The sequence below is a fragment of the Engraulis encrasicolus genome, chromosome 16 (assembly GCF_034702125.1).
Source record: "Engraulis encrasicolus isolate BLACKSEA-1 chromosome 16, IST_EnEncr_1.0, whole genome shotgun sequence".
Classification (NCBI taxonomy): domain Eukaryota; kingdom Metazoa; phylum Chordata; class Actinopteri; order Clupeiformes; family Engraulidae; genus Engraulis; species Engraulis encrasicolus.
This window is the reverse complement of record NC_085872.1, coordinates 43,012,196-43,038,190: the sequence shown is the minus strand read 5'-3', so window position 1 is coordinate 43,038,190 and position 25,995 is coordinate 43,012,196. Positions and strand designations below refer to the sequence as shown.

General features: G+C 41.3%; 2 protein-coding genes across 7 annotated transcripts in view; both read right to left on the bottom strand.

Moving 5' to 3' along the window:
- Positions 1-11,330, bottom strand: part of spidr (scaffold protein involved in DNA repair) — a 56,278-nt gene extending 44,948 nt beyond the window's left edge. The window contains exons 1-5 of one of the 3 annotated variants that reach the window (XM_063219707.1): positions 11,102-11,330; positions 10,667-10,825; positions 10,463-10,526; positions 10,169-10,366; positions 9,737-9,930 (exon numbers count right to left, since the gene is read on the bottom strand). In XM_063219707.1, the coding sequence (XP_063075777.1) occupies positions 9,737-9,930; positions 10,169-10,366; positions 10,463-10,526; positions 10,667-10,825; positions 11,102-11,119 (633 nt within the window). In that variant the 5' untranslated portion in view covers positions 11,120-11,330. The remainder of the gene's footprint in view (positions 1-9,736; positions 9,931-10,168; positions 10,367-10,462; positions 10,527-10,666; positions 10,826-11,101) is intronic. The other 2 variants (XM_063219708.1, XM_063219709.1) reach the window with 2 other exon arrangements.
- A 1,867-nt stretch (positions 11,331-13,197) lies between these two features.
- mapre2 (microtubule-associated protein, RP/EB family, member 2) lies at positions 13,198-21,750 on the bottom strand. 4 transcript variants are annotated; one of them, XM_063219705.1, is made up of 7 exons: positions 21,667-21,750; positions 16,776-16,903; positions 15,644-15,789; positions 15,152-15,395; positions 14,524-14,675; positions 13,980-14,147; positions 13,198-13,434 (listed from the first exon to the last, which is right to left on the bottom strand). In XM_063219705.1, exons 2-7 carry the CDS (start codon positions 16,894-16,896, stop codon positions 13,333-13,335), a joined length of 933 nt encoding a protein of 310 aa, XP_063075775.1. In that variant the 5' UTR covers positions 16,897-16,903; positions 21,667-21,750; the 3' UTR covers positions 13,198-13,332. The 4 variants fall into 4 exon arrangements, with proteins under 4 accessions (XP_063075775.1, XP_063075776.1, XP_063075773.1 ...); XM_063219706.1 differs by having other exon boundaries at positions 21,592-21,680; XM_063219703.1 differs by lacking the exon at positions 21,667-21,750 and adding an exon at positions 19,611-21,575.
- Between the last annotated feature and the right edge of the window lie 4,245 nt (positions 21,751-25,995).

The following is a 25,995-nucleotide window of genomic DNA, read 5'->3' as shown; positions in this document are numbered from 1 at the left end:
GAGAGAGATGGGGAAGGGCCGGCGAAGGACCCGGACCGGGAATCGAACCCGGGTTGGCCGCATAGTACACGAGTGCCCTACCGTAAGCGCTACGGTAGGGCCAGGACTGTCACATTTTTACATTTGTAGGGCCACAGCTGATCTATGGACACCTGCATCGCTGCCAATTAATTTCAAAAGTGATGATTGGAAAGTCCATGGACTGACAATATTGGGTCATCAGTTTACAGTCACTGTCAAATAAAATAGCCTATAGTGTTCTATACATTAACGCAGAGTGTCAGTATATAATGTTGACTAGTGTACAAAGGTGCTCTATGAGTTGGTTGGAATGCTGTCAACACCAGAGTCAGAAAAACAGTAAAAAGTTTATAAGCAACAGTGGATCCCTTCAGGCAAAAGGTAGAGATAGAAGAGATAACGACAGCCATAAATCCAGATATGTGGCAGATGAGAGAGATGAGTGATTGATGACAAAGTTAAATGAAATGAAGATGAGTCATGAGACGGAAGTGACACACGTGGTCTTGACAGGTAAAGGCAAACATATGCATACAGCATTCACGCGCACACACACACACACACTACGCTGCATCACCAATCAACCAATGAGCTAACCTACACAATAGAAGGTGGAACCAGTTCCCGTGGAAAAAGCCACTGGCGAAGACTTCAACACTGTCGTGTGCAGACAAGCTCTAGCATTCCAACCTCCTTGTGAGCGGCCTACGCGCTCTTTTCATTTGAATGAACTTGACCTTGCTAGGCCGGCTTCCAGCAAACGTCACACTCCTCTCTCTAACTAGCTCCGTGGAACACTATGTTCCTGGCTCTCATTCAAAAATGTGTTCGCCTTGCAAACAGCGCAGAGGAAATGGAAGAACACACTGCAGACTCAAACCTCTGTCAAATGATCCAGCTCTGGCACGTTTCTGGGCAGAACACAGAGTAGTACCATCACACTGTTCACAGGGCACTGGCAAAGGGGTGGCAATCAGTTGCCCTGGGCCTGCCCACTGGGCACCGGAGGAGAAGGGAGGAAGCTGCTGCCATTTGGCCTCAGTGCTGCTGAAGTGTGTTCGCTAGAAATGCACATTCATTGCCAAAAAAATAAAAAATAAACTGTGTGAAGTGATGGATTGGTTTTGAATTGTATGTTTTATTTAATACTTGATGCTTGTTTTGGCCATCCCTGTCCTGGCAAGCTGTTGCTCCCTTAGTGTTTGGAGAGAGCAACTCTCTGTGATAGAAAAGCACACAAAAAATACAATAACATGCGTTGCAATAAAAGTGCAATAAACACTAATAGCCATATTTACTGTACTTTATTTGCAACAAGTGGTGGGTGTTCATTACACTACTACAGTACGATCATTGTACTGTAGCTTGTACTGGACAATTAAAGGAATATGCCACTATTTTGGGGCTTAATACAGTAAAAATCTTTGGTCAGGGTTTATATAGGTGGTAAAGTGTCTTCTTTTTCATGTAAGCCGTTGTCTTGTTTTAAGACAAGTTAAAAGAGGGAGCATGTCGCTAAGCTAGTGAAAGTCAATGGATCCGTGTAGCATGTAGCAATGCTACATGGATGCATTGACTTTCACTAGCTTAGCGACATACTCCCTCTTTCAACTTGTCTTAAAGCAAGACAACGCTTCACATGAAAAATAAGACACTTTACCACCTTTATAAACCCCAGCCAACGATTTTAACTGTATTAAGCCCCAAAATAGTGGCATACCCCTTTAAGAGAATGCAGGAGAATACAAACAAGATTTGTTTTCCTGTCCTTGGGGCTGAAAAGCAGCGGCGTCTGTGTGGACAGCAACCATGTCCAGTCCTGTTACACCCCAAATCTTTGAAAGAGTTGGTGGTTCACACACATTCAAATACCCAGGATGTGTGTGGGTAGCCTGACATGAATTCAAGATAACGGTTGATAGTGAATGAGTCGTTTGTGACCATTACTTTCTGATGATCAGTGGAGTGGTGCACAGCCAAACAGAAGAAATACAGAGCCCTTCTTTACACAAGCTGTTTTTGTCAAGTATAGTCCTTTTGGCGATTGATTATGAGCTCCCCAATGCTATGGTCTGGCTGACATATCCACTATAAAACATTTACAGCCCAGATACGCCTCCACTTTATGTCACAGTTCATCATCTGCTTTTACTTTGCTTAAACATGCAGTGCATCTTTAGTATAGTTTGCATTCTTATAGTATGGCCCTTGAGTCATTTGTCCTTAGAGTTTGCAGGCATATTGCAGGATATTTTGCACTGCAGACATTTTCATGACTCCAGTCATTATATCCCCGAAACGCGGAGCGTCGGTTTTGCGTGTGCCGTCGCTGCCGCATCCGCCGCGTTATGTCTTTCGTGCTAACGCCATAACTTTTGAACGGATGGTTGGATTTGTCTCAGATTCGGTGTGTAAATGCTCTAGGGTGGGTTCATGAACTGATTAGAATTTGGAGGTCAACACTTTCATTTTTAATGCATCGTCCTCTTCTTTACTCTGTGTAGGACAATGCTATCAGTGTTGCAACTGTACACTGTCCCTTACCCTGTCCTTGTTTAAATTGCTCCTTGTAAGTCGATTTGAACAAAGGCATCAGCTAAATGCTAATGTAATGTAATGTAAAAAAAAAGATGGCCGAATTCAAGATGGCCACATTTTTGTTTGGTCCATAACTTCTGACCGGGTGGATGGATTTGTCCCAGATTTGGTGTGTGAATGCTCTAGGGTAGGTTCATGAACTGATTCGAGTTTGGAGGTCAACACTTTCAAAATGGCGGAATTTTCATTTGGCCCATAACTTCTGACTGGGTGGATTGATTTGCCCGGTAACACCTTATTTTAATGGTTCACCACTTCAGTGAATCTACCATATTAGGTACAGTGTAATAACCAGAGTAACAATATTTAATACCATGTAATACTAGTGCAATACCAGTGTAACAATATGCAATACCAGGTACAGTGCAGTAACCAGTGTAACAATATTTAATACCATGTAATACTAGTGTAATACCAGTGTAACAATATGCAATACCATGTAATACCACTTACACACAAATACATGATGTAAGTACAAAATTGGTACATGGTGTTACACTGGTATTACATGGTATTAAATATTTTTACACTGGTTATTACACTGTACCTAATGTGGTATATCCACTGTAACAGTGAGCCATTAAAACAGTGTTACTATTTGCCCAATTTTTTGCTTCATTTTCACAATAGTCGTTTGGTTTTAAGTCTATGTATGCACGTCATTGATGTATATTAATTATATTTATTTTATATTTTGCATTTATCATATACGTTTATGAAAAGGTGGACGGGAGTGGTAACAATGATGGGGGACTGGAAGCGTCGCGTTTCGGGGATAGTCGAAGGCGACTGCACAGGCAGTCTAGTTTACATTTTGTTCTATCTCCATATGGAGTATCAGAATGGAGAAGAAAGGTGATTTAAGTGACATTGAACATGGCAAGGTTGTTGGTGCCAGGCTTGGTTGGAGTATTTCAGAAACTGATGATTTACGGGGGTATTCATTCACACACAATCCTCTCTAGAGTTCAGAAAGAATGGTCTGAAAAAGAGGAAATATCCAGTGAGCGGCAGTGTTCTGTGGGTGAAAATCCCTCGTTGATGCCAGAGGTCAGAGAACTAGACTAGTTTGAAGCTGATACAAAGGCAACCGTTACTCAAATAACCACTCATTACAAGCGAGGTATGCATAAGAGCATCTCTGAATGCACAGCATGTCGAACTTTGAGGCAGATGTGCTACAGAAGCAGAAGACCACACCAGGTGCCACTTCTGTAGGCTAAGAATCGGAAAATTAGGCTTTAATTCACATAGATCAATAAGACTGGAAAATTTTTAACAGGTCTGATTAGTCTTGATTTCTGCTGAAACACTTGGGGAGGTATGGTTAGAGCTTGGCATCAACAACATGAAAATATGGATCTACCGTGCCTTGCATCAATGGTTCAGGCTGGTGGTGTAATGGCGAAGGGATATTTTCAGAGTAATGGCTGTACTTCCTTATTAATCCGAAAAATTACAAACCCAAATGTCTTGTATTTTCTCCATTTTATCTTTTAGCTATCAAAAGAGAAAACGAGAGGGGAAGATGGAATACTTCCAAGTCTGTATGAGCACTGTCTATGTCCATACTGTCTTAAGTCCATGTATAAGTACTGTCTATGTCTATACTGTCTATGTCCTTACCTAGATTAGTCTATGTCTGTATGGGAAAGCAAGAAATGTAATTTCAAATTCTTTGTATGACCAGTGCATGTAAAGAAATTGACAATAAAACCTACTTGACTTGACTTGACTTGAATTATTCAACTTCCCAAATCAAAGCAGAAGAAGTTGAGGGCAAAGTGGAGACAGTATCAGCAAGAGACTTCCAGTGTTGTTGCACCATTTATGGACAAATAAGCAAGACCTGAGATCTGTAAGTGCTATGATCCAAATGTAGCAGATTTCCGACTTACGTATGTACTAGGGCAGGTTATCCAGGTGGTGGGTGAAGGAGGGGTGAGCTGCATGCAACAACTACTAGGTAAAAAGAATGTCTTCACCTGGCCTCATCCACCTGATGCTATATTGTACTTTAAGTTTGATGTGCTGCACAATGTCTCTGCACCAGAAACTTTGCATTTACGTCATCCAAAACTCATGCCAGATGACTAGAAAAACTTCCTAACATGCACCACCTGAAAATGTAGAAAACACACATTTCTCATTGTTTTTTTACCAATTGAGAATAATAAATAGCAAGTTCAGTGGACATTGTTGATGTCTGTGCCAGTTAAGCAACATTGTCTGATGAAAAGTGCTGGTCACATCAATTGACTCATGCATGCACTGTCAATTGCTGTGCAATGCAATGTCCAACTGCAATGCGCTGACACTTGTTCTAACAGTTCTAACACTTGTTCTAACTTTGGTGGATGTGTGGACCATGGGTGGTTCAATAAAGGGATTTTAAATCTCTCTCTCTCTCTCTCTAATTGAGAGTTGTCATGATAATGTCTTCCATGACGACATTACAAGTAGCCACTTGAACAAAGGGGGGATTTTCTGTCGACAGTATATTTTATTGTTCAACTGCGCTCTGCGGCAATAATACCAAGGCATTCCCCATCTTCTCATCCATCAAAGAAGAGTTCTTCATGTTGTGTGGACTAATAGTGTCTGACAGTCCAAGGAGGAGTATTCTAGTATGACCATATGTACCAATGCTTAATTTTCAGTTGAAAATCTGACATAGCTAAGATCCACTGTGTCATGTTTCTATCCGGTGCCCTGAGAAAATTACCCTTTAAATGTTTTTCACTTCTTATGGCTCACTAATTATGACTCTATATAGTTGAGAATATGTTCACATTTTTCATATAATATTTGATAAGAAACTACAAAACACCCTTCCAATGATGGTGACCTTTCTCAGATACCGGCTAAGCCCTCAACTACCAGCAGGGAACACTAAATACCTAATGTACCAGCATGTGTAATACACCGGCAAGTGGCCAAGTAGGCAAATATTGGGCAAATAATTATGTCCTTGTATGGTGGAGAATGTGCTCACATGTGCACCATGCAGACTGACAACTGTCTAGGAAGCACACTTGTTCCCAGTGCCTCTTGCACACATTGCTCACCTCGACTTTGCTTGCATCAGCATGTTTCACCATCAAGGCTAGAGTACATGCTGGATCTTTTAACTTTTCCTCTTTTTTTACAGGACTTGGCTCAAGGTGGAGCCAGAAACTGAAGTGATAACATTTGCATTATAGAATTCCGTGGAACAACAACCAGCTGAGACAGATCCTTGTGAGTTAGTGTTTGATTCGACACTTTCTGCAAGTACTGAGTCTTTGACTGAGTCCCTCTCTGCACAAGTAACTACCGACCCTGCTGAGGACTGACTCTGGTCCATCACGAGGTCTAGTGAGGTGAGAGGATCCTCGGCGGAGCACTTGGGGGGGCCCTGCAGCTGCCTACTTCCCTCTTTAGTCAGTTGACCACTTCCTCTTTCAAGTGTTTTGCTGTCATCCATAATGGCTGACTCCATGCATTTCAGTACCTCAACAGCATTCAGCAAGCATTGTGGTCAAAATAATGCAAAACAATGCACGACAACCACTGGCTAAGGCTTGAGGGCATTACTCTTAGTGAGTTGTATGATGCCGCACGGTGATCTGAACGTCTTCAGCTCTCAATACTGACCCAGTGTCAGCAACATGATAAACGCTGCATACTGATTGAAATAATATAATATATATATATATTACACTATATTACCAAAACTATTTGCTAACCTGCCTTGACTCATATATGAACTTCCCATCCCATCACTAACCCATAGGGTGCAATATGACATTGGCAAACTTCAACAGTGTCAACTCATCTGGGAAGGCTGTCCACAAGATTGAGGGAGTGTGTTTACTTTTACTTTTCTTCCAAAAGCGCATTAGTGAGGTCACACACTGATGTTGGTCAAGAAGGCCTGGCTCTCAGTCTCTTCTCTAATTCATCCCAAAGGTGTTCTATTGGGTTCAGGTTAGAACTCTGTGCAGGCCAGTCAAGTGCATCATACCATACTCTGTCATTCATGTATTTATGGACCTTGCTTTGTGCCCTGGTGCACAGCACAGTCATGTTGGAAGATGAAGGGTCACATGCCAAACTGTTCCCACAACATTGGGAGCATGAAATTGTCCAAAATGTTTTGGTGTTGGGATTTTTCTTAGATATCTCAGAATTTTCAATGCTAAGGTAAAAATGCAGTTACTACCCATCCCATGTTGCTAACTATCCCATGTTCATGAAACACTGCAAAAAAAAAAATCATACATGATTCAAATGAATGCCAATGGATGTCCTAAACAACAAGTACTGTTGTCTCTGGATGGATGCAGACTTTTGCATTAAGTATGTTCTACAGCATAATTCTTTATCAGGTGTAGTAGTGCACTACTGACACATTTAGAAACACACGTTTCGAACACACGTTCAGAAATTTCCTGTGTGAACCCTGAGCGATTATCACACACGATCATCTATTCACTTTACACTGATAATTCTAAACAAGATTACTTAACAGCTGACTACCATATATGCAAATGAAAAGTGTATTTGCAAAACAGTGTATCTATGATTTTTGACTTTTGCATTTTATTATTGAAAATGACTGTTCAGAGGTCCTATCACCTATGTGTGAATTCTTGCCATTCAGATATTTTGAAAACGTACTTTTTCAAACTATATAAAATGCATTTTGCAATGCAATGCAATGGAATGCCCAATAAAAAAAATGTAAATTTCCCAACATTCTACAAAATGTAGACACTCTTCAAATATAACTCCACGAAGAGTTCCAACTAAACAGGCATGTTTTCAAATCACTGGCTTATTCTCAGCTGCTGGAATAACTTATTTCCTTTATCGTTTGATCTATGAATGGATGGCTGTGCTTTGCTAATTGCCTGGATATCACAAATATTGTGGCCTTTTGGATTAATCTAAATGTGTTGAATGTTCATGTGTGCAAAATGTTCCACCTTGGTGCCCATGAATACAGCACACCCCAATTTGTCCTTTGTGTTTCCGGGGAAATTACTAACTTGTGTAAGACTTCCAGAACCATGGCATTACCACTGAAAACTTAGCAACTTTGACACCATCAGTGGTGGCGACCTATGGCAACTGAGGTGACACAACAACTTAGCCTTCCTGAAGCTTCTTCAAAACATTGAGGATAATATATATATATATTTTAATTTGGGCACACTACCTAAAGGCTCAAAGAAAAGAGAATGTGCCTCCTGATATGCAGAGCCTTTTTTTGTCCTGTCAGCGTTTCTAAATCAGATAGAACACTTTCACATCCGCAAAGAGGAGGGACTGATGGGAAGCCAGGATGCGTCAAACTGCAGACCACCTAACGGTCACTCACTGGACTGCCTGACCCAGACCAGTAGCCTTGTGATGGAAATTTGTCAACCACTTGTTTTAGAGGGAGACAACAACATACAAACTGTTGTTAACATGTTTTCAGGCAGCATAAACAGCTAACTATTGAATTTGACAGGAAACCTAAAATACTGACTAAGAGTTTGGGCGCCTTCCAAGCACATCCTCCCTGATAAGCAAAAAATAAATAAAAAGGAAAACAAATCTGCAACTACTGAAAGAGATTATATATACTTTTATCATCACTAAATACAAATAGACCTGCCAGCTGTATGTCATCATCATATTTTTTTCTGCAGCGCTTTTCTGCAGAGCTCACTTAATTTCATGATCGTGCCAGTCAGGAATCTCTGACGACTCCCATTCTCAAACTGGCTGACATTTGAATTGGGTGGTAATGCGCTTGTGAATTGTGACTATCCCCTACAGGACTCACAGAAGTTAGCACCACTTCTGCAACAAAATTGCATAAATTATACAGAACGATAGAACATGAGCTGAGTGTCCTCAAAGTGTGTCAGAAAGTAACGGTACTCCTGAACATGACCTCACTTCTAACCACCTTGCCGTGTCTGCGAATCAGTAGCCCAGTTTCTCTGACATTATTTTCCCTTTACCTTGCACTGTGGTAGATGAAACAGGAGCAAGCCCTATAAGCACAGGTGAAAATAGGGAAGGGACTAGGAGTCCTGAGGTTCTAACGCAATCAAAGCTTGTGATTATTTTAGGCTCTTGGGTTGTGACATATAAGTGAGGACAGCCAAGGGAGAAAAGAAAACAGATATCACAGATGTCAAAAACAGTTCCAAGAAAAATCTTCTGTGTATTAATGCACAGATAAGTGACTGTGGAAGTTTTCTGCCACAGCTTATTTTTCAGTGTGCTAGCAAACATATCAGTCGATAGGGAGTAAGACAGTTTTCTAAACAGATATTTGGGCAATCTCCAAGTTCTCACTTAAAATACCATAGTGCCACTGCCAAATAACTTTGATATTCAAGCATTACATGCTCAACTAATAGATAGGGGTTTGGACTCTGCTTGAGATTTTTTTTTCTTTTTTTAATGCACTAACCTGCTGCCGCTCTGTCATGAAAGAATATACTGCCACCTACTGTGCACTGAGAGCAAAATGCCACATGGCTACTCATAGGGTGCATCCCAATATGTGACCTTGCCTCCTCCACTTGCCTCCTCCACTTGCTTCTCGTCATGATGACATCACTGACAACAGCATTATATTTCAATATCTTGCAAAAGCTCAATTGTAAAGTCTTTTTTCTCATTTGCAATTGGGATGGTGAATGAAAAACAGTCCCTCAAAAGTTGTTTTGGCGAGGCTGACAGCTGGGAAACTTTATCGTTTTCTCCACGGAGGAGGGGCCAGGAGGCGGGACGAGGAGACAAGCACAAGTGGAGGAGGCAAGGACACATATTGGGATGCACCCATATACTAGTCCAGGACCCCGTTTCTCGAAAGCATCGCTGCTAACCAGTTAGTTACTTACTAGGTTTCCAATGGGAAATTGCATTGCAAACAAATAAGTTGCTACCTTAGTTAGCAACGAAGTAATTGAGAAACACATTCCAGAGCGTTTGCACACACACACACACACACACACACACACGCGCACACACACACACACACACACACACACACACACACACACACACAGAGTATACTTTGTCTATGCCTACAAATGCTTGATTATCTAAGATCAGTCTATAAACTTACCCTTTGTGTCCCTTTGACATTTGTATTCTCTTTTATTTCTTCTGTTTTGGCCTTCTCTGGAGACTTGAAATCTGAAATTGTGACTGGGTCATCAGGCTCCCTCTCTTTTCTACCCCCATCTCTGACATCGTTGACGTAGTCTTCCTCATCTTCATGCTGATCACTGTCAGACTCAATGGCCGGAAGGTCGTCTGCTATGAGAGAGGTGCAGGTATGAGTTATCACCTGACCCACCTGCCCTATATTTACTGTCATCTTGCTGGGTACAAGAGTTGCAGAGCTACTTGATCATCTCACTTTTTTCACCATTAAAGTATAATATACACAATGCATACTTACATAGTATACGTATACCTATATAGTAACTACATTTAACATATTATGGGGAGAGCATGACAGAGGGAGCATAAGCATGGGACTATGTATGCCAACCTGGTTCATTTCTCAAATACGGCAAATGACTGCTGAGCTTTTTTGGGTCGACTTGGGTTGACTTGTTGGGTCGAGACTGCTTCGGAACCAATTCTGATGTCTTCCTGGATGGATTGCTTTCCTCACAATCAGAATTTTCACTTTCACTGGAGCTCCACGCAATGTGTACAGGCTCCTCTGTATCTCCATTCTTCTTTTCTAGAAGAATATTATGTAATGTAAGAAATCAATCAGCCCAAATAGGATGTGTTGAACACCATACATACAGGAAAATCATCACACAGCGTTAAATACCTGCTGATGTTTGTAGCAGACTTTGCCTCAAAGTTGCGAGTTTTGGACCAGGTGTTTTGGGTTTCTGTCATGATTGAAATTGGTGTTACAAGATGTAGTGATGTGAAGGCTTTGTCATAATCATATTCAATTATATGCTGACGATGTTGAGGAAGAAAACATGTCCCCCTTGTGTCACCTGTGTCGTGGTTCGGTTCACCTCACCTTTGAAACCGGGGTATCGAGAAAGGCGTCACCACATCTCTGCCACGATTTATGTGAGGATGAGGCTTGCACTTTTGTTTCATTCGAGATATTTCTGCGCGTGTCTTTTCGGTCCTCTGGAAACAGAATACATCTCAAGTCTCTTGGATTTCTTTTTCGCTGAAAGAGAATATACCGGTAACTGGCGTGGTTTAAGTAATGAAATTGTATTTACCCTAAATAAATATCATAATATCATAATAGCTTCACAGAGGTATTTATCGGAAATGAGAAATTGTGTTTGTCATTGCCTCAGCTGTAATACCACAACACCATTCAACAAAACACTGAATACAAACGTAACATAAGTTCCCGTTTGTTTACATACAGTACAGGACTCGCTGCTAACTTGTTGCTAGTTATCTGCAAGTTGAGCAATTGGTGGAGTGGACTTACCCTTACAGAAAAAGACATTTGGAAGACAGTGTGAATGTTACATTGCAGAATTCTATTATCCCTATTGCAACTTATATTTTATGAACAGATGCTGTTGTATAATAGCCAGAATTGTTTCACAACAACCAAGTGTTCAGCGCGTCTTTTCCCCCTGCATCTTCTTCTTCCCAACTTTGAATGCCTTCTCTCTCGTGAATTTGGCGCGCTGTTGCCATCTCGCGACCACTGCAGGGCACTGACTGTTGCTGACCAGCCTTTACACATGTTGAAAATGAAAATCTGGTCCAGAGCAGTTGTGTAGCCCTAACATTAAATACAATATTTTCTCTACGGCTCTGATCTGGTCAATTCACATCACCACATTACCACGGTCATATATATATATATATATTTAGATAAAATAGCATTCCCAGCCATCACCAACCAACATCTTGTTATTTTGAGTATTCTACATTCTATGTTCTGCCCTGACCTGTTGATATTGGGCATGGCCTAACCAGGTGAATTTGCAAACCATGTTGACATTAAAGCCTTCTTCCTTTGTAGAACTTCCCATCATCCATTCACCCAAGTCACTCTCTTAGAGAACAGAACTGACTGGAGAACAATGATGAACAAGATAAGTATTTGTAATGTGTTTTACAGCTACAGCTAGTCTTGAGTTATGACAGTGCATTTCAAAGAAGCCTGAAGCTTGCAAGATGGCCAGTCTTATAAGAATGTTAATGTATGTCATAAGTAAACCATATTGCACTTCTTAGTTTGCTATATATTAATCTCTTACACAGATTGCAGTGTTATTTCTATAGGTCACCCGCAACGCATGTGTAAACTTTTACAAAGGAATTCAATACAAAATACAACTGTACATTAAAATGAAGGGTTTATTACAGCAAATCCATTCAAATCGACAACTCTCCAACAGCAGGGTAAACATACAAAACACAGCTCACTTAACATTGTTTTTTTGTTTGTTTTTTTATTAAATATGTAAAAAGCAGGTCAAGTTATTCACAAATAAAATGCAAACATGCAACACATTTTGGGGAATGCATAATGAGTGGGCTATTGAGAGAGAAAAAAAACATTGTCTATAATTATTAACAATACATGTTTACATTCCTTTTCATTGTACACAATATATGACTAAAAGCGGTGTGCTGCAGAGTTAAGTTGTCATGGAAATAAATGCAATATCATGAAAAAGTATACTATGCACTGGGATACTCTTATGCCATATAGCTTGGTGATCTCACTGGTATATCTCCAAGACCCTGGTTTAAAATTATATTAAAAACATCTTTTAATATACATGGTTTGTTTCAGGAAACTGGACGGTGAAAGATTGTTTATTTTTTCTCTTTTCTGAGTGGACACTGTAATGACACGCTTGACATGATTGAATGCGCATCAAGACAACAGACTGCAATGCTGCCCATTTAAGACATTACAATACATACAATCCATTTGGAAATTGTGGCACCGAGTTACGGTGCTAGTCTATCTTTGCTTTGCTCGTGGATGCCCTGATTGTGGTATGACATGGTATCTGCTGTGACTATCAGAGAGGGAAAATGGGTCAAGCTCACAAACTGGCGTTATAAACCTTGCTTATGGACAAGGATACCCTCTTGGATCCAGGAGTGAGCAGTGTTCTAGAAGCATTATTTGTAACAGTTAAGAGAAGCAAAATTCAGAGCATTAGGGAGTTCCATTGGCCCTTCTAGGAGCCTTTTCAGACTATGCTTATTGCATTGTTTTTTTCCTGATTACTACACTTGATATGTAAAAACATGGAGAGGACAAATAAAAAAATGTACAAAGAGTATACTGCCAATGGATATACACTATCCATCCTTCACAAACACAGCCTCACAAATGAAGTTTTGGCAACTTCTTGCTTGAGGCAAAGTCCTTGATTTAAAAAACAATAATTAAAAAAAAGACAATCAGGATGGTCAGAGCATGAAGAGCCTTCAGGGAAGGAGGGACATGACACGGACAAGATGCAGCATCTCAAACCAATGATGGTCACCAAAGGAGACTAAAAAAAAACCAGTATGCATTGACGGAGTGAATAAAAAGAGGGGTGGGGGTGCTTCTAGGACGCTTTATGTGCTCAATCCTCAAGACAACAAAAGTGATGAAAAAAAAAAGAATGAAAAAAATTAAAACCTGGGCTTTAAAAACAGTTCTCATGAAACCAAAGAGAGTGCCACTCTCCTCGGACCTCAGTACTCATCTTGCTCCTCTTGCTCATCTGGCTCTTGAGCTAACTCCTCTCGGCCCTGGGCCTCCGCCTCCTCCCCAAGCCCAAGCTCGCCTCCCGCCTCCTGCAGACAGAACACAAATAGAAACTCAACACAAGCGTGCCATTCCTTCAGCTACCATGTCACCCATAAGTGGTCCACAGCCACACAGAGCCCATATCAATCATCATGTGTAATTCTATCGTGAATGATTTTCTATGTGGGCTGTGATGCATAATGAAGCATTTGTTAACATAACGTTCTCGGGTCAAATACAATGGCCATGATCTATTGCCGATTTAGGCAGCAAGCGATAAACAGCGATCTTGAGTAACTAGTATAAGATCTGAAGCTCTCAGGAGCACTTTAAATACAACATGCAGTATGATGCTGCAGATGCAAGGCACAACCAAGGTGGAAAACATCATGCTTATCCCTTTTTAATTAGTCAGATCGTGTGTGTGTGTGAGAGTGAGTGAGTGAGTACACACAGGTCACAGTGAGAAACAGGTCAAATTGTTTCCCTCTGCACGAGAGAATGTGAGAGAGCGAGAGAGAGCGAGAGACAGACAGAGAGAGAGAGAGAGAGAGACCCTTCACTATATGCTGTTGTCATGTAAGGTACCCACCTGATCGTCTGCTGAGTATAGCACTTCCATCAGCCGATCAAGGAAAGGAGTGTTCTCCTCATTCTCCTGACCCTGCTCCTGACAGAGTAGCTCCACCTCCCGCAGCTTGCCGAAGTAGAAGTCCCTCTCCTTCTCAACACCCTCAAGAGCCGACTTCATTGTGTTTAACTGCAATTAAAAAAATATATATATATATAGATCAAGAACAAGAGAGACATGAAATGCGCTACTTCAATACAAAACTGAAATACTCTTTTTTTCTTTCTTCATTGCTTCTCAAAATGCAAAACTATGTCACTTGCTGGACAACATCAATGGTTAAATGAGTTAACATCATGAGGATTACAGATGTTACAAGTAATTATTTAGGTTAACGTTATACATGATCATACCATACATTACGTCGGTCGCAACAACTATGCAATACATACACTGTAATGACTAACATTCATAGCATACGTGAGAAAATGTCTGCGTATGGCTATTGCTGTATTAAGGGTAAGCATAGCAGTGCATTTTAGTAATGACAGCGGTTAGAGCAGACCTGATCACTAAGCTGTGCCACTTGGGCCTCAAGCTCCTTCTCTCCCTTTGCAGGAGTTGCTGTGGCTGCGGCTGCGGGGGCTCTTTTGGCTGAAGAGGGTCGAGATGTTGGTGTTGACGGTTTGGGGGTCGTACTGGTCGACCTGGTCGCTCCTAGACACAAATGCATGGCCAGTTAGTCATGAGAGGGAAAGGTTTAAAAGCAGAGCATGATTAATAATAACTGGTTATGTCAGTTTGGTAAGAGTTATTGATGCTTTATGTAATGGCGTAGTGCTACTTGAAAAACTGGAAGACAATGATCTGGAGTGCATCCCAATATGTGACTTTGCCTCCTCCACTTGCCTCCTCCACTCGCTTCTCATCATGATGACATCACTGACAACAGCATTATATTTCAATATCTTGCAAAAGCTCAATTGTAGAGTCTTTTTCTCGTTTGCAATTGGGAAGGTGAATGAAAAACAGTCCCTCAAAAGTTGTTGTGGCGAGGCTGACAGCTGGGAAACTTAATCGTTTTCTCCAAGGAGGAGGGGCCAGGAGGCGGGGCGAGGAGACAAGCGCAAGTGGAGGAGGCAAGGTCACATATTGGGATGCACCCCTGGAGTAGACATTAACAGAGAACGTACTGAGTTGAAGAACAGAGGGGTTACCAGCAGTGGGGGAGCTTGCTGCGTGATGGAGGGACTTCTTTGGCAGGTTGAAGATCTGCTCGCCGGGGTCCGGTGGAGGAAGAGCATCTTGACCCTGTCTGGCCTCAACAGGGTCGTACTCCTTGCCATCGTAGTTGGCATCAAAAAACTTCTTGAACCATTGAATGAAATCAAGGTTGTCCTGAAACCGTCCTTTTACAAGCTTCTCTACAGGAATGATCTTCAAGGGGACAAAAAAGCTCTATGATTATCAAACCAATGTAAAAAAGAAAGGGCCCAAGCATGCATACACTGAAAGAATCAACTAAACTTTGTCATTTTACTGATTTTCATTGTACATTAAAAAGTCTTCAAAGTACTACTGACCGCATGCACAAGCTTTGCCACATCCATGCTCATCTACTAAGTAAGATGTTTAGGCCGACTGGCACCATGCAGAAAAACCAAGTACGGCTTTGATCTGCTAACCTTGTCCACATTCATCCTTTTGAAGGAGGCCTGCAGCAGCTTGAAGTTGTGAATGTACTCATGCTCCAGCTTTGCTTGGAACTTGACCTTCTTAAGACTGATGCAGCCAGGAAACAGCAGATCCATAAACTGGCAGTAGGCTGCCCCTATAAAAATCAGAAGTCAACATTCAGAGTATGATGAATATAAAACTCTATATCTGTGTGTGTGTGTGTGTGCGTGTGTGTGTGTGTGTGTGTGTGTGTGTGTGTGTGTGTGTGTGTGTGTGTGTGTGCGTGTGTGTGTGTGAACCCGAACCTTCTGAGGTAGTAAACTGGGGCTCCGACCGCTACACCAAAGAGCCAGGCTTTTTGGCGTAACAGTCAGAACACACCCACAACCCTAGTGATGGTCACTCCATCACAGTGTGTGTATGGTCCCTTGTTTGTATCCTCACTTTCCATTGACCCGACTGCCACTACAGTAGGCCGCACAAATAATGACTGGCCACAGAACTCCATTAGGTCAACAGCACATGCCTGGTTGCCAAACGCTGTGCATTACATTAGTCAATAATCTAAAAAATTCATTAGAGACAAGGTCACAAAAAGCAAAGGCCAGCTTGGTTATCATTTTGAAATGGAGCGAAATCCTTTACAAGTAAGTATTTATATTCTAGCAGTTCAATTTCTCAAATTATTTCAACAATGTAAACCAAGGTTTGGTTGCGAAACATCTATGCTAGATGAAGCAGAAACCGAGCATCCTCACGGCTGAACCAGTTCACCCTCTTTGAGGTGAACATGTTAAGGGCTATGCATAGAAATGGCATATTCCCACATTATAAAGAAAAGGCTATTCATAAATTCACCAATGTTGAAAATTCAGGGGTGCATTTCTCAAAAGCGTAGTTGCTAACTACGGTAGCTACTTTGCTGATTGCAATGCAATATCCCATCGGCAACTACCCAAGTTGCTAACTGCAAACAACTACGCTTTCCAGAAATGCACCCCAGTGTTGCATGTAGGCTAGATTAGAACATCCTCATTATCTAATTCTCCTTCCTTTAATCTCTAATTGGGGCAGTAGGCCAATCATCTTCCTCTTCTACCCTGGGAGGTGTACAGCACTTGCAGCCATGGCTGCGCTTACCTGAGGACAGCTGCTCGACTTTAGTGTAGTTCAGACTCAGGAGATCGTTGACCCAGGCAGTGATGTCATGCCTGCTCATCGTCTCCTGGGTTATTGAGGTAGAATATACGTTGACCGCCATCCCCCAACTGCAAGAAGACCAGAGACAAAACCATTAGTTGCTTTAATGTTTTTTTCCTATTCCGCCCTTTCAGTTCAGACTGATTACAGTACAGCTGCTGTAATTGTTTAATGGTGGGCTACACAGAGCTCATAATGATCCCGACACTTATACTGTGACACTGGTGAAACAATGTCATGAAAATGTAAAATCTGAACACTCATCTCTTATGAACTCATCTCTTACAGTTCTGACTAGGTGCCCATCCTAGTTATACAGTACATTTCATATTACACCTGTCCAAGTGTAATGCCTGTCCTCGAGATGGATGATGTGTAAAAATAGACACCACCTACTTCTTACTAGAAAGTTTTACAAGGTTTACCATAGAGCAGGGGTTCCCAAACTTTTCCAGCTTGGGGTCCCCTTGAAATTTCCACAAACATTCAATGCCCATCTCTCACCCAATAAACAATACAACTCAGTTCAATAGTCTACAGCAACACACACAAAAAAAATGCATTTTGATTTTTGGAAAATGATTTCAATGCCCAATGGAATACTTTTAAGGTCCATCAGTGGGCCCCGGCCCACAGTTTGAGAATCACTGTCATAGAGGAGCCTGCCATTCAGAGGGAGGTATCCAAGGTATTGCACGCATCGTAATGCCTCTGAAATAGTATCAGATCATACTGTATCAATTCACTGAAACACCATGTGAGTCAGATCAGGGGTAGCATTGTTTTTTTCAATAATTCAGTTACATTCCCTCATTGAGGCTGTAAGATTACTGAGACATGAAATAGAGAAGAAATAGAATATGGGTAAGGGACATTCAGCTACAAGTTCAAGACCGGCATATCGTATGTCTGTATCCAGTGAAGTAGCCTACATACACTCACATACCCATTAATTAACTCATGACAACTTCTGTATACACAAAATGAATGCAGCTCAATACAGCGACCATGCTAGTGTTTCTTTAACAGTTGCAATGCTCAAACTTGTGGTACTATAGCGTAAGTGAGACTGTAGTTCTCCTGTTTGATGTCTTTGAAAACGGTGCTATTACAATGTAATTAATTGGACACAAGAAGCCTGCTATGGATGTTCATCGGGCCCCACTGATTGAAATGGCAGTGAAAATAATTCATAGTAATAATAGTATTTTTGATGTGCCAGTAGGCCTAATGTGCTCTACAAATACAAACACGACATGCATATTCAACTCAATATACTGATGTGAACAAGATGGAAGAATTTCAAGATAAGAGTCAAGTGAGTTATTTTAGACTTATTACTGAGAATAAACAAACAACTGTGTTGTACAGCTTTTATCTATGGTAACCACGAATGATGGATTGGGAGTTAGGCACAAGATACAGTTTCCATAGACTTTGGCCTTGCTTGCTACATCCTGATGCCTGTAACTAAGGAGAATACTATGCACCCCATCCACCTTGTCTTAACACAAATATAAACACCCCACACACATGGGTGTGTGTGTGTGTGTGGGGGGGGGCATATGATCCTTCAGACCAATAGGACTTATCTATCAAGCATGCGGAATCCCATGGTGTTTACATTGCTGCTGATGACATGCAGAGAGGATAGCCTGGGAAGACAACCCTTTGCCTGATGCCTACACAATTTACACTGCAGCCCAAATTGGGCGCTCGTGTTTTTCAACAATGCACTAAGTAGAACACAAAGACAGGGCACAATTCTTTTTGTCCCTTGAAGTCTCTCGAGATAACCAGCATGCCTTACGTAAGCTTCTTAAAACTCCGTCAACCTGCGGGAGACGAATCTAGAGTCGCTCTATCTCCTCCATGGACCATGAGTCGACGCCAATGCTTAAATAGATTAGCAGAATGCACTCTATACAACGACCACTAGTTCTAGCCTTTGATCAGGTAGAACTAGCCAACCTCCCTACCTATGATGCACCTTGACTTGGAGGATGACTGGGGGTTTGTATGGGTACCAGTTACCTGGCACTGCTTGACAAGACAGGCACTGGGTAACAGAGGTGCAGTCCCGCATCCACAACTCTGGTTTGGAAAACAGAAAACCGGGTCGACGTTTTCGTGTCAACAAAAGCGGATATTACATGGCTCCATCACCCACATCCCAGCCCATCCTGACAATTTGCTAACAGCCATAGCAACATGCTGGATGGGAATGTGGCTTATTACAATCTCCACAGGAGAATCTAAAGCCAAATAAGTGGTTTTCCACACAAACATTGGGTCTTCTAGGTGTAAAGGATGCATCACTATGTGTGTAATAGGCGTTGATCTAATTTGAGAGATTGCTAATGGATGTTAGCCAATGGCTAACAGTATCTGATGTCTTCTCTGTCAAAAGAAGCGACGACCGTTCTCCATTTGATAGTGGGAGCCAACTGGTAACCAATGGAGCCAGCAAAACATTGTAGGCAATCTTAACAAATAAAGTGGCCATATACAATGAATGGCTAATGTCACCAATGAAACAGAACAGTGGACATATTAAAGACGATTCAATGTTGTCTCTCTGCAGTGCGCTAAAGACGTATGCTACAAAGAGTGTCACATCGTCAAACATAGCGGTAAAACACAACACCAGGACTGTGGTGATTTCCACAAATGCAAGGAATACAACATTATTCCCTCCGCAGACCTAACGGTAGTTGGCTATAGAGCCAAGTTACCAACATAACCAGGCAAACCCGAGGCATTACACTAGTTTACCTGTAGGCGCGCTCTCCCCGAACAGTATTTTTTCTGTAAGGAATGATGTTGGTTCCGTTGTCCATGATGTCGTTGTTATTTTCTCCATTTGGGGATAGTGCTTGGGTGGGACCTGGCATTAGGTCACTAAAATAATGAACAGTTTTCTGTTCACGTTGGAAAAGGAATGGCTACGTTGTGTTCAACTACTAGTGCCGCACCTCGGCTCGCGCTCACACCGATTATTCTCGGCAAATCTCCCGTCCCTCTTCCACAGCTCCAAGCGACGTCACTGAAAAGCTGTCTCGAACAGTGGGGTCATGTGACCATGGGAGGGTTCCACCAGAGCCTGTCTACTAGATATCATACTACAACTACTCCCACTACAGTGACCATCCAGTTTACCTTTTGACAACATGAAGCATCATTGTTCCATCTACAAATGTGTCATTAAAGGGATTACTGAGACAACTGGGCTGCCTGTTCCAAAATGACTCCTCCCCACAAAAATGGAGACCACCAGGCATGGGATAGGGTGCATGCTGCAAATTGTCTATTGTTAACTGGCATTGCATTAAGTGGATTAAGTCAAATTCTTGAAGAACAATTTTCACTGTAAACAAAGTTTCATATTTAATTGGTGAACGCATTGGATTAGGCCTGTTTCCAAAACTGAGATTAAACTAGTGTTATAAAGTGGAAGTTATGCCTGACTGTGACCATGGCGGAGTCAGTAAGCACAGCCAGACATTGTCCCACAAGAATAACAACATGAAATAGGCCTATTGATGATCCACTCTGAAAAGACATTACTGTTAAGTGTGTACAAATAGTACAGAGCGACAACTGGGTGAAACAGTCTGTTAATGAATCACGGAAGTTGTGATCCCAACAATAATAACAGGGTTACAACAATGTAAGGAATGCATGAAAAACAGCAACTTAAGGCACAAATTGATTTTGTTGATTTTAAAACCTATCAACTCACAATATTTGTCAATAATGGCCTTTGGTCTTGCAATGCCTGAAGAAGCAACATCCACATTTCACACATCAGTGATAAGATCACAGCAGTTATTTTGTTAATGGTAACAAGCCAATTATCACATCAGTCATTCAAAATTGGATTAGAGTGGAGGATAATGAGACTACCACACTTTGCTTTTGAAGCAGCGACAGCCTCATTTCCAGACACACTCACTGAGGATGCAAGTTGTTGATGGTCCTTTTGTCCACCGTCAGTCACATCAGTTCACATCAAGATGTAGCCTACCAGTGACGTCTATAACTTGGCTTGCATGACATGGCCCACTTGATGTCAGAGTCACTTTGTTTTCAACAACAGACTTGGCTGAAAAGCATGCCACAATCACTGAAACTATTTTGCACATGTGAATTTGGAATTGGATTCATTTGCATCCCGACTAGTAAGCCTCTGATTTCACGGTCAATCTTTGGTCATCAGCATCATTGGGGTCAGGAAGTTCACAATTGGAGCACCCTGCAGGGTGTTGCGTCAATTGGACAATTGGCCATAAGCCGAAACATGTGGCTGCATTCAACATGTAGGCTACATAACATGGTATTAATATGAATGCATGCTTTCAGCAATAATCTGCAATGAACTTTGCACTGGCCAACTTCGACAAATAACCATGTAGATTAGAACTACCAGTCAATAAAGCTAGCCTTGTGGCCATTGATAGCTGCCTATATTGGTAGTATAATACGATTTATATCGTAATGACAGACAGACAGTATAATGTTGCAAATTTTTAATTAATGTTAGGCTTCACAAAGTGTTATGCCAACACAACAAACTTGACATTTGCTGATGTTAGTGAATTAACAATGCTGACTGATTAGCTAATCTGAGCAAGACCATTTTGACAAACAGCTGGTTATGGTTGCTAGCTAAGCTAGCAAGCTAGTGTAGTGATAGTAAAAATTGTCAAACGTAGTGACTGTTACGCGAAATACAATAGAAAATGGATACACTTACACGCGATATGAAATTTCACGTCAGAACATATATCACAATCTTGCACACATGGCGTGGAGAAAGCCTGCGACTCACCGTTGAACTCTGACTCTTCATCCAGATGATCTCCCTGCCAATTTCTCGAGGCCAGCAGTCACCCCACCCTCTATCAGCTTCTGCTGTAGGACGTGGTGACGGCGGAAAACACACGTTTCTCATTTGACAAGAAGTTAACATTGTGTACGCCAATTGGTGCATATGTGCCGTATGTTTTATCCCGCCAATTAGACATCAGAGCGCTCAAAGCCACAGATTCATTGAACACAATATTACTACAATAGTAGGCTATTTCTGTACTATTTACAAATCGCTCTTTTTTGCCATAACCTGTTGTCCTGATGGTTTGGCAGGCACGTCATGGACGAGATTTCCATTCACACATTAATCCGCAGTTAATTGTTCGAATAAGAAATCCCCTCTTCAAAGACTGCATAGTGCGTTAATCTAGCAGTGATTTTAAACCGGCCACAGGGCATTTTGTCAAGCCGAATCAGATAAAATAATTCGGCAATTTGACATTTGGGATCTGCAGTCAAACGACCACTCGAACAATTCCTGGATTATGACACATTGGGACATTTCTGGACATTGCACATAAGCCTAATTAAGTTCAATTCAGCAGGCAATGCCAAAATGTGCACCATAGGCCAACATTTGAAAGCAGGTTAAACCAACTATTGAAAAAAAAAAAAAAAAAAAAAAATTAATTCTTTCCCTTTGCTGATGGGGATGGAAACAATATTTCTTTATATCTTGTCAGGGGGAAAACAGCGCTATAGGCCTAGGCCTATAGTATGCTGAAACAGCAAAGTATTTTTGCCTTCAGAGCAAATGGACTGCTTCAAGAAATGCCTATCCACAGTTGTCGCAAAGGTATGCCTGCTATTTCTAAGATGGGACCAAGAACATGGAGACTTTCGGGTCCTTTTTGGGTAGGCCTACTTCTCCAGGGGACTTGGAACACATATGACCGAGACTCTGATGCCATCAGTCTGAGCTGTCAGTGTCCATCCAGTGGAAAGATGTATGAAATATCATGTCTTTGAATGAGCAGGCTGTTTACAAGATTTTGTGATTGTGTTTAGAAGATATTGATATAGTGTGTGTGTGTGTGTGTGTGTGTGTGTGTGTGTGTGTGTGTGTGTGTGTGTGTGTGTGTGTGTGTGTGTGTGTGTGTGTGTGTGTGTGTGTGTGTGTGTCAGGGTTGAGCCACCACCAGGGTTCCACATATAATATGATGAGGCCCCAAAGGGGTGACCAAATGTGGTGACTTTTCCTAAAATTTAGTTGACTACAATTTACTACCAACACAGGTTTTACTACCAACAGGTTTTGTCATTTTTTTCTGACAGGTAGGCTATGTCACCTAATATCACTGATCTAAGTCTCATCAGTGTTCCTTCCTTATCACACACTACTTATCATATAGTTATTCCATCACATAGCCTACTGAACCTAATGTAATATATGCTTCATTAATGATAATTCATTTATGCTAATTTATGCTGGTTTGATGACGTGACTTTATCTTTACCAATGCACATTTCACCTCAATTTCACCCGGTTGTACATAGGGCCCAGAAATGAGAACTACTCCCCTGGGTTGAGGGAGCGAGCTGTTCCATACTGGGGGCACGGTGTGGAGTGTGTGGGGATGTTTGGGAGTGGCACGAAGGACTTCTGACAGGATTTGCCTGTTAGGCCTGTTGCGTTTACTCTGTTGGCCCTACATGCACCCAACGCCTGGCTTTGTGGCTTCACAATAGACTGCTGAGAAGGAACACAGGGCATGTTTGAAGGGGAATTAAGGCTTTTGGGAGCCTATAGGCTACATATAGCCGTTTGTGTCAACAAGTAACATGACCAAGTCAATTTTATTAACCCTCATTTTAAATTGAAAAATGATACGAATAAAACTAAATTGAATGAAAATACAGAGATGTATATTATAGCCTACTTGATGTAGAGAGGACCTCAGATAAAGATGGACTCATTCACACAGATCAGTCACAGAACGATCTGCAACAAGGTTGACTAAAGCCATGCATAGAGGATATAGGCCTGATGAGACTTCCATATTGACATGTCACGTGATGACTTCACCTCTACAGTTACAGCTACAGTCAGATGAGCATTGGCTCTGTTAGGCTCAAATTTACCAAACTTCACTCCTGTCGGATGACCAATGGCATTCTAGCTCATATGGCAATGGGCAAATTTTATAAAGGAAAGGAGGCGGGAAATAATATGGCCATTTTGTTTTTCCGCACAGGACTGCACATGGGAGATGACATTTCAGTCCATCTATTATGCATAGTTCACAAAGTATCACCTACATCTGAACCATGGAGTGTGTACAGAAGAGAGCACTGAACTACAGGCCAACTGTATTCAAAAGGGATACTTACATTCTACAACATTCCTGACTTATTAAGGGAAAATACCAGAAAGATATAAGAAAGAATATTGCCAGGTGTATAAACAGATAATTTTCATATGCATCTATTTCTGAAGCATTACAAACACACAGCCACCAAAGAAGAGAAAAAAACTACATACTTGTAAGGTATATTTGGTGTGAGCATTTGATTATTAACTGGGACAGCCATAGATCAGGGAGCTTAGATCTTTGAATCGGTTGCACGTCTGTGTAGCCCTACATCGCTCTGTGGACTGTAATCAATACCCTGTGGCTAAGTTACTGTTAGTCGTTTTAGATAAAAGTAGCCTATCAGCTATGTAATGTAATAATGTGATAAAACTCGTCCGACTTCCAGTAGTCATACAGACTGGAAAATGTCTTATTAACTGTGTGTATTTCAGAGAGCTGATGAAGAAATGAGGTTTCGGTCTTGCACTCTTTGTTTCAAGAAACAAATGTTTTTGTTTGTTTGTTTTTATCAAACACTCACCACATGCTCCTTCAACTGACTTCCACCTTCCAACCTGCCACTTACGGTGCACTCTAGCCTATATGTGAAATGTTTTAAGTGGTTGACTGTCCTTGTGTGCTCGGGCTTTGGGACTTTCTTCCTAGTGAGTGGTGTTGGTGTAACGCTATAAAGGACTTTTAGAAAAAGCACAACAAATACCTCCTCTTAATGTATGTTCTTTACAAGTCTTCTGTTGTCCAGTCTTGTACTTTAAATGTCTGTATGAGCACTGTCTATGTCCATACTGTCTTATGTCCATGTATGAGTACTGTCTATGTCTATACTGTCTATGTCCTTACCTAGATTAGTCTATGTCTGCATGGGAAAGCAAGAAATGTAATTTCAAATTCTTTGTATGACCAGTGCATGTAAAGAAATTGACAATAAAACCAACTTGACTTGACTTGACTTGGTGTGTTGAACATGGGACCTGCACATGTCTTACTGTTTATACAGTAATCTGTTATTTGGATGAGAAACATTGGTAAGAGATTGAGATATGGATGACAGTGTCATTAGGTCATGTTTGAAGAAAACAATCACACTAAAAGCAAATCCTGGGCTCGACCTGTTTTTGTGCATTATGCGTTTCATATTTACCCCATAGAGACAATGCTTCCTTCTAGGGAAAACATTCTGTTAGGACAGGGCACCAAGGCATGTCCAAATTACTTTCTAGGACAGACATATCATTGTTATGATCAATGTTGAAGGCAGCATAGATGTAGGCCTATCTGTCAAGCTGCTTTCAACATCCATAATCCATAAAATGATGAAGGTAGCTTTTGGCATCTTGGCAACAGTCTCTCATGTTAGTTCAAGCTGTTTTCTTCATTTAACATTTCTCTTTTTCTCTTATTCACCGGCCAGTCTTTAAAACAGCTGTACTATCCTAAAATAGAGTCACTGTACACACTGAAAATATTGTGTCCCTAACTTGGATTACATTCAGCATTTGTATTAATGTTGCCGTTGGTCCTCATTTAGTACTCTTTGTGTTTCTGTACGTATTGGGATATTATTACCTCCGCCAAGGAGGTAATGTTTTTGGTTGCGTTGATTTGTTTGTCCGTCTGTCTGTCTGTTTGTCAGCAGCATAACTCAAAAACTAATCAACAGATTTGGACGAAACTTTGTGGAGTTGTTGATAATGACCCAAGGAACAAGTGATTAAATTCTGGTGGTGATTCGGACCACGAACCGGAACCAGGACTTTTTTTAAAAGATTCTGTCAGCAGGATAACTCAAAAACGAATCAACGGATCTGGACGAAACTTTGTGGAGTTGTTAGTAATGATTCAATGAACAAGTGATTAAATTCTGGTGGTGATACGGATCACAAACCGGAACCAGGACCTTTTTAAAGATTCTTAACCATTGCTGGGCTATAAATCTAGTGACAACATATTGAATTGTGGGGCAGAACATTTCA

Coding starts and splice junctions, on each gene's coding strand:
- mapre2 (XM_063219703.1), bottom strand. CDS start 19,729: ATGCCAGGTCCCACCCAAGCACTATCCCCAAATGGAGAAAATAACAAC. Junction 16,904..19,610: donor CGGGGAGAGCGCGCCTACAG/GTAAACTAGTGT, acceptor GTCTTCTTGCAG/TTGGGGGATGGCGGTCAACG. Junction 13,435..13,979: donor TATACTCAGCAGACGATCAG/GTGGGTACCTTA, acceptor TTCTGTCTGCAG/GAGGCGGGAGGCGAGCTTGG.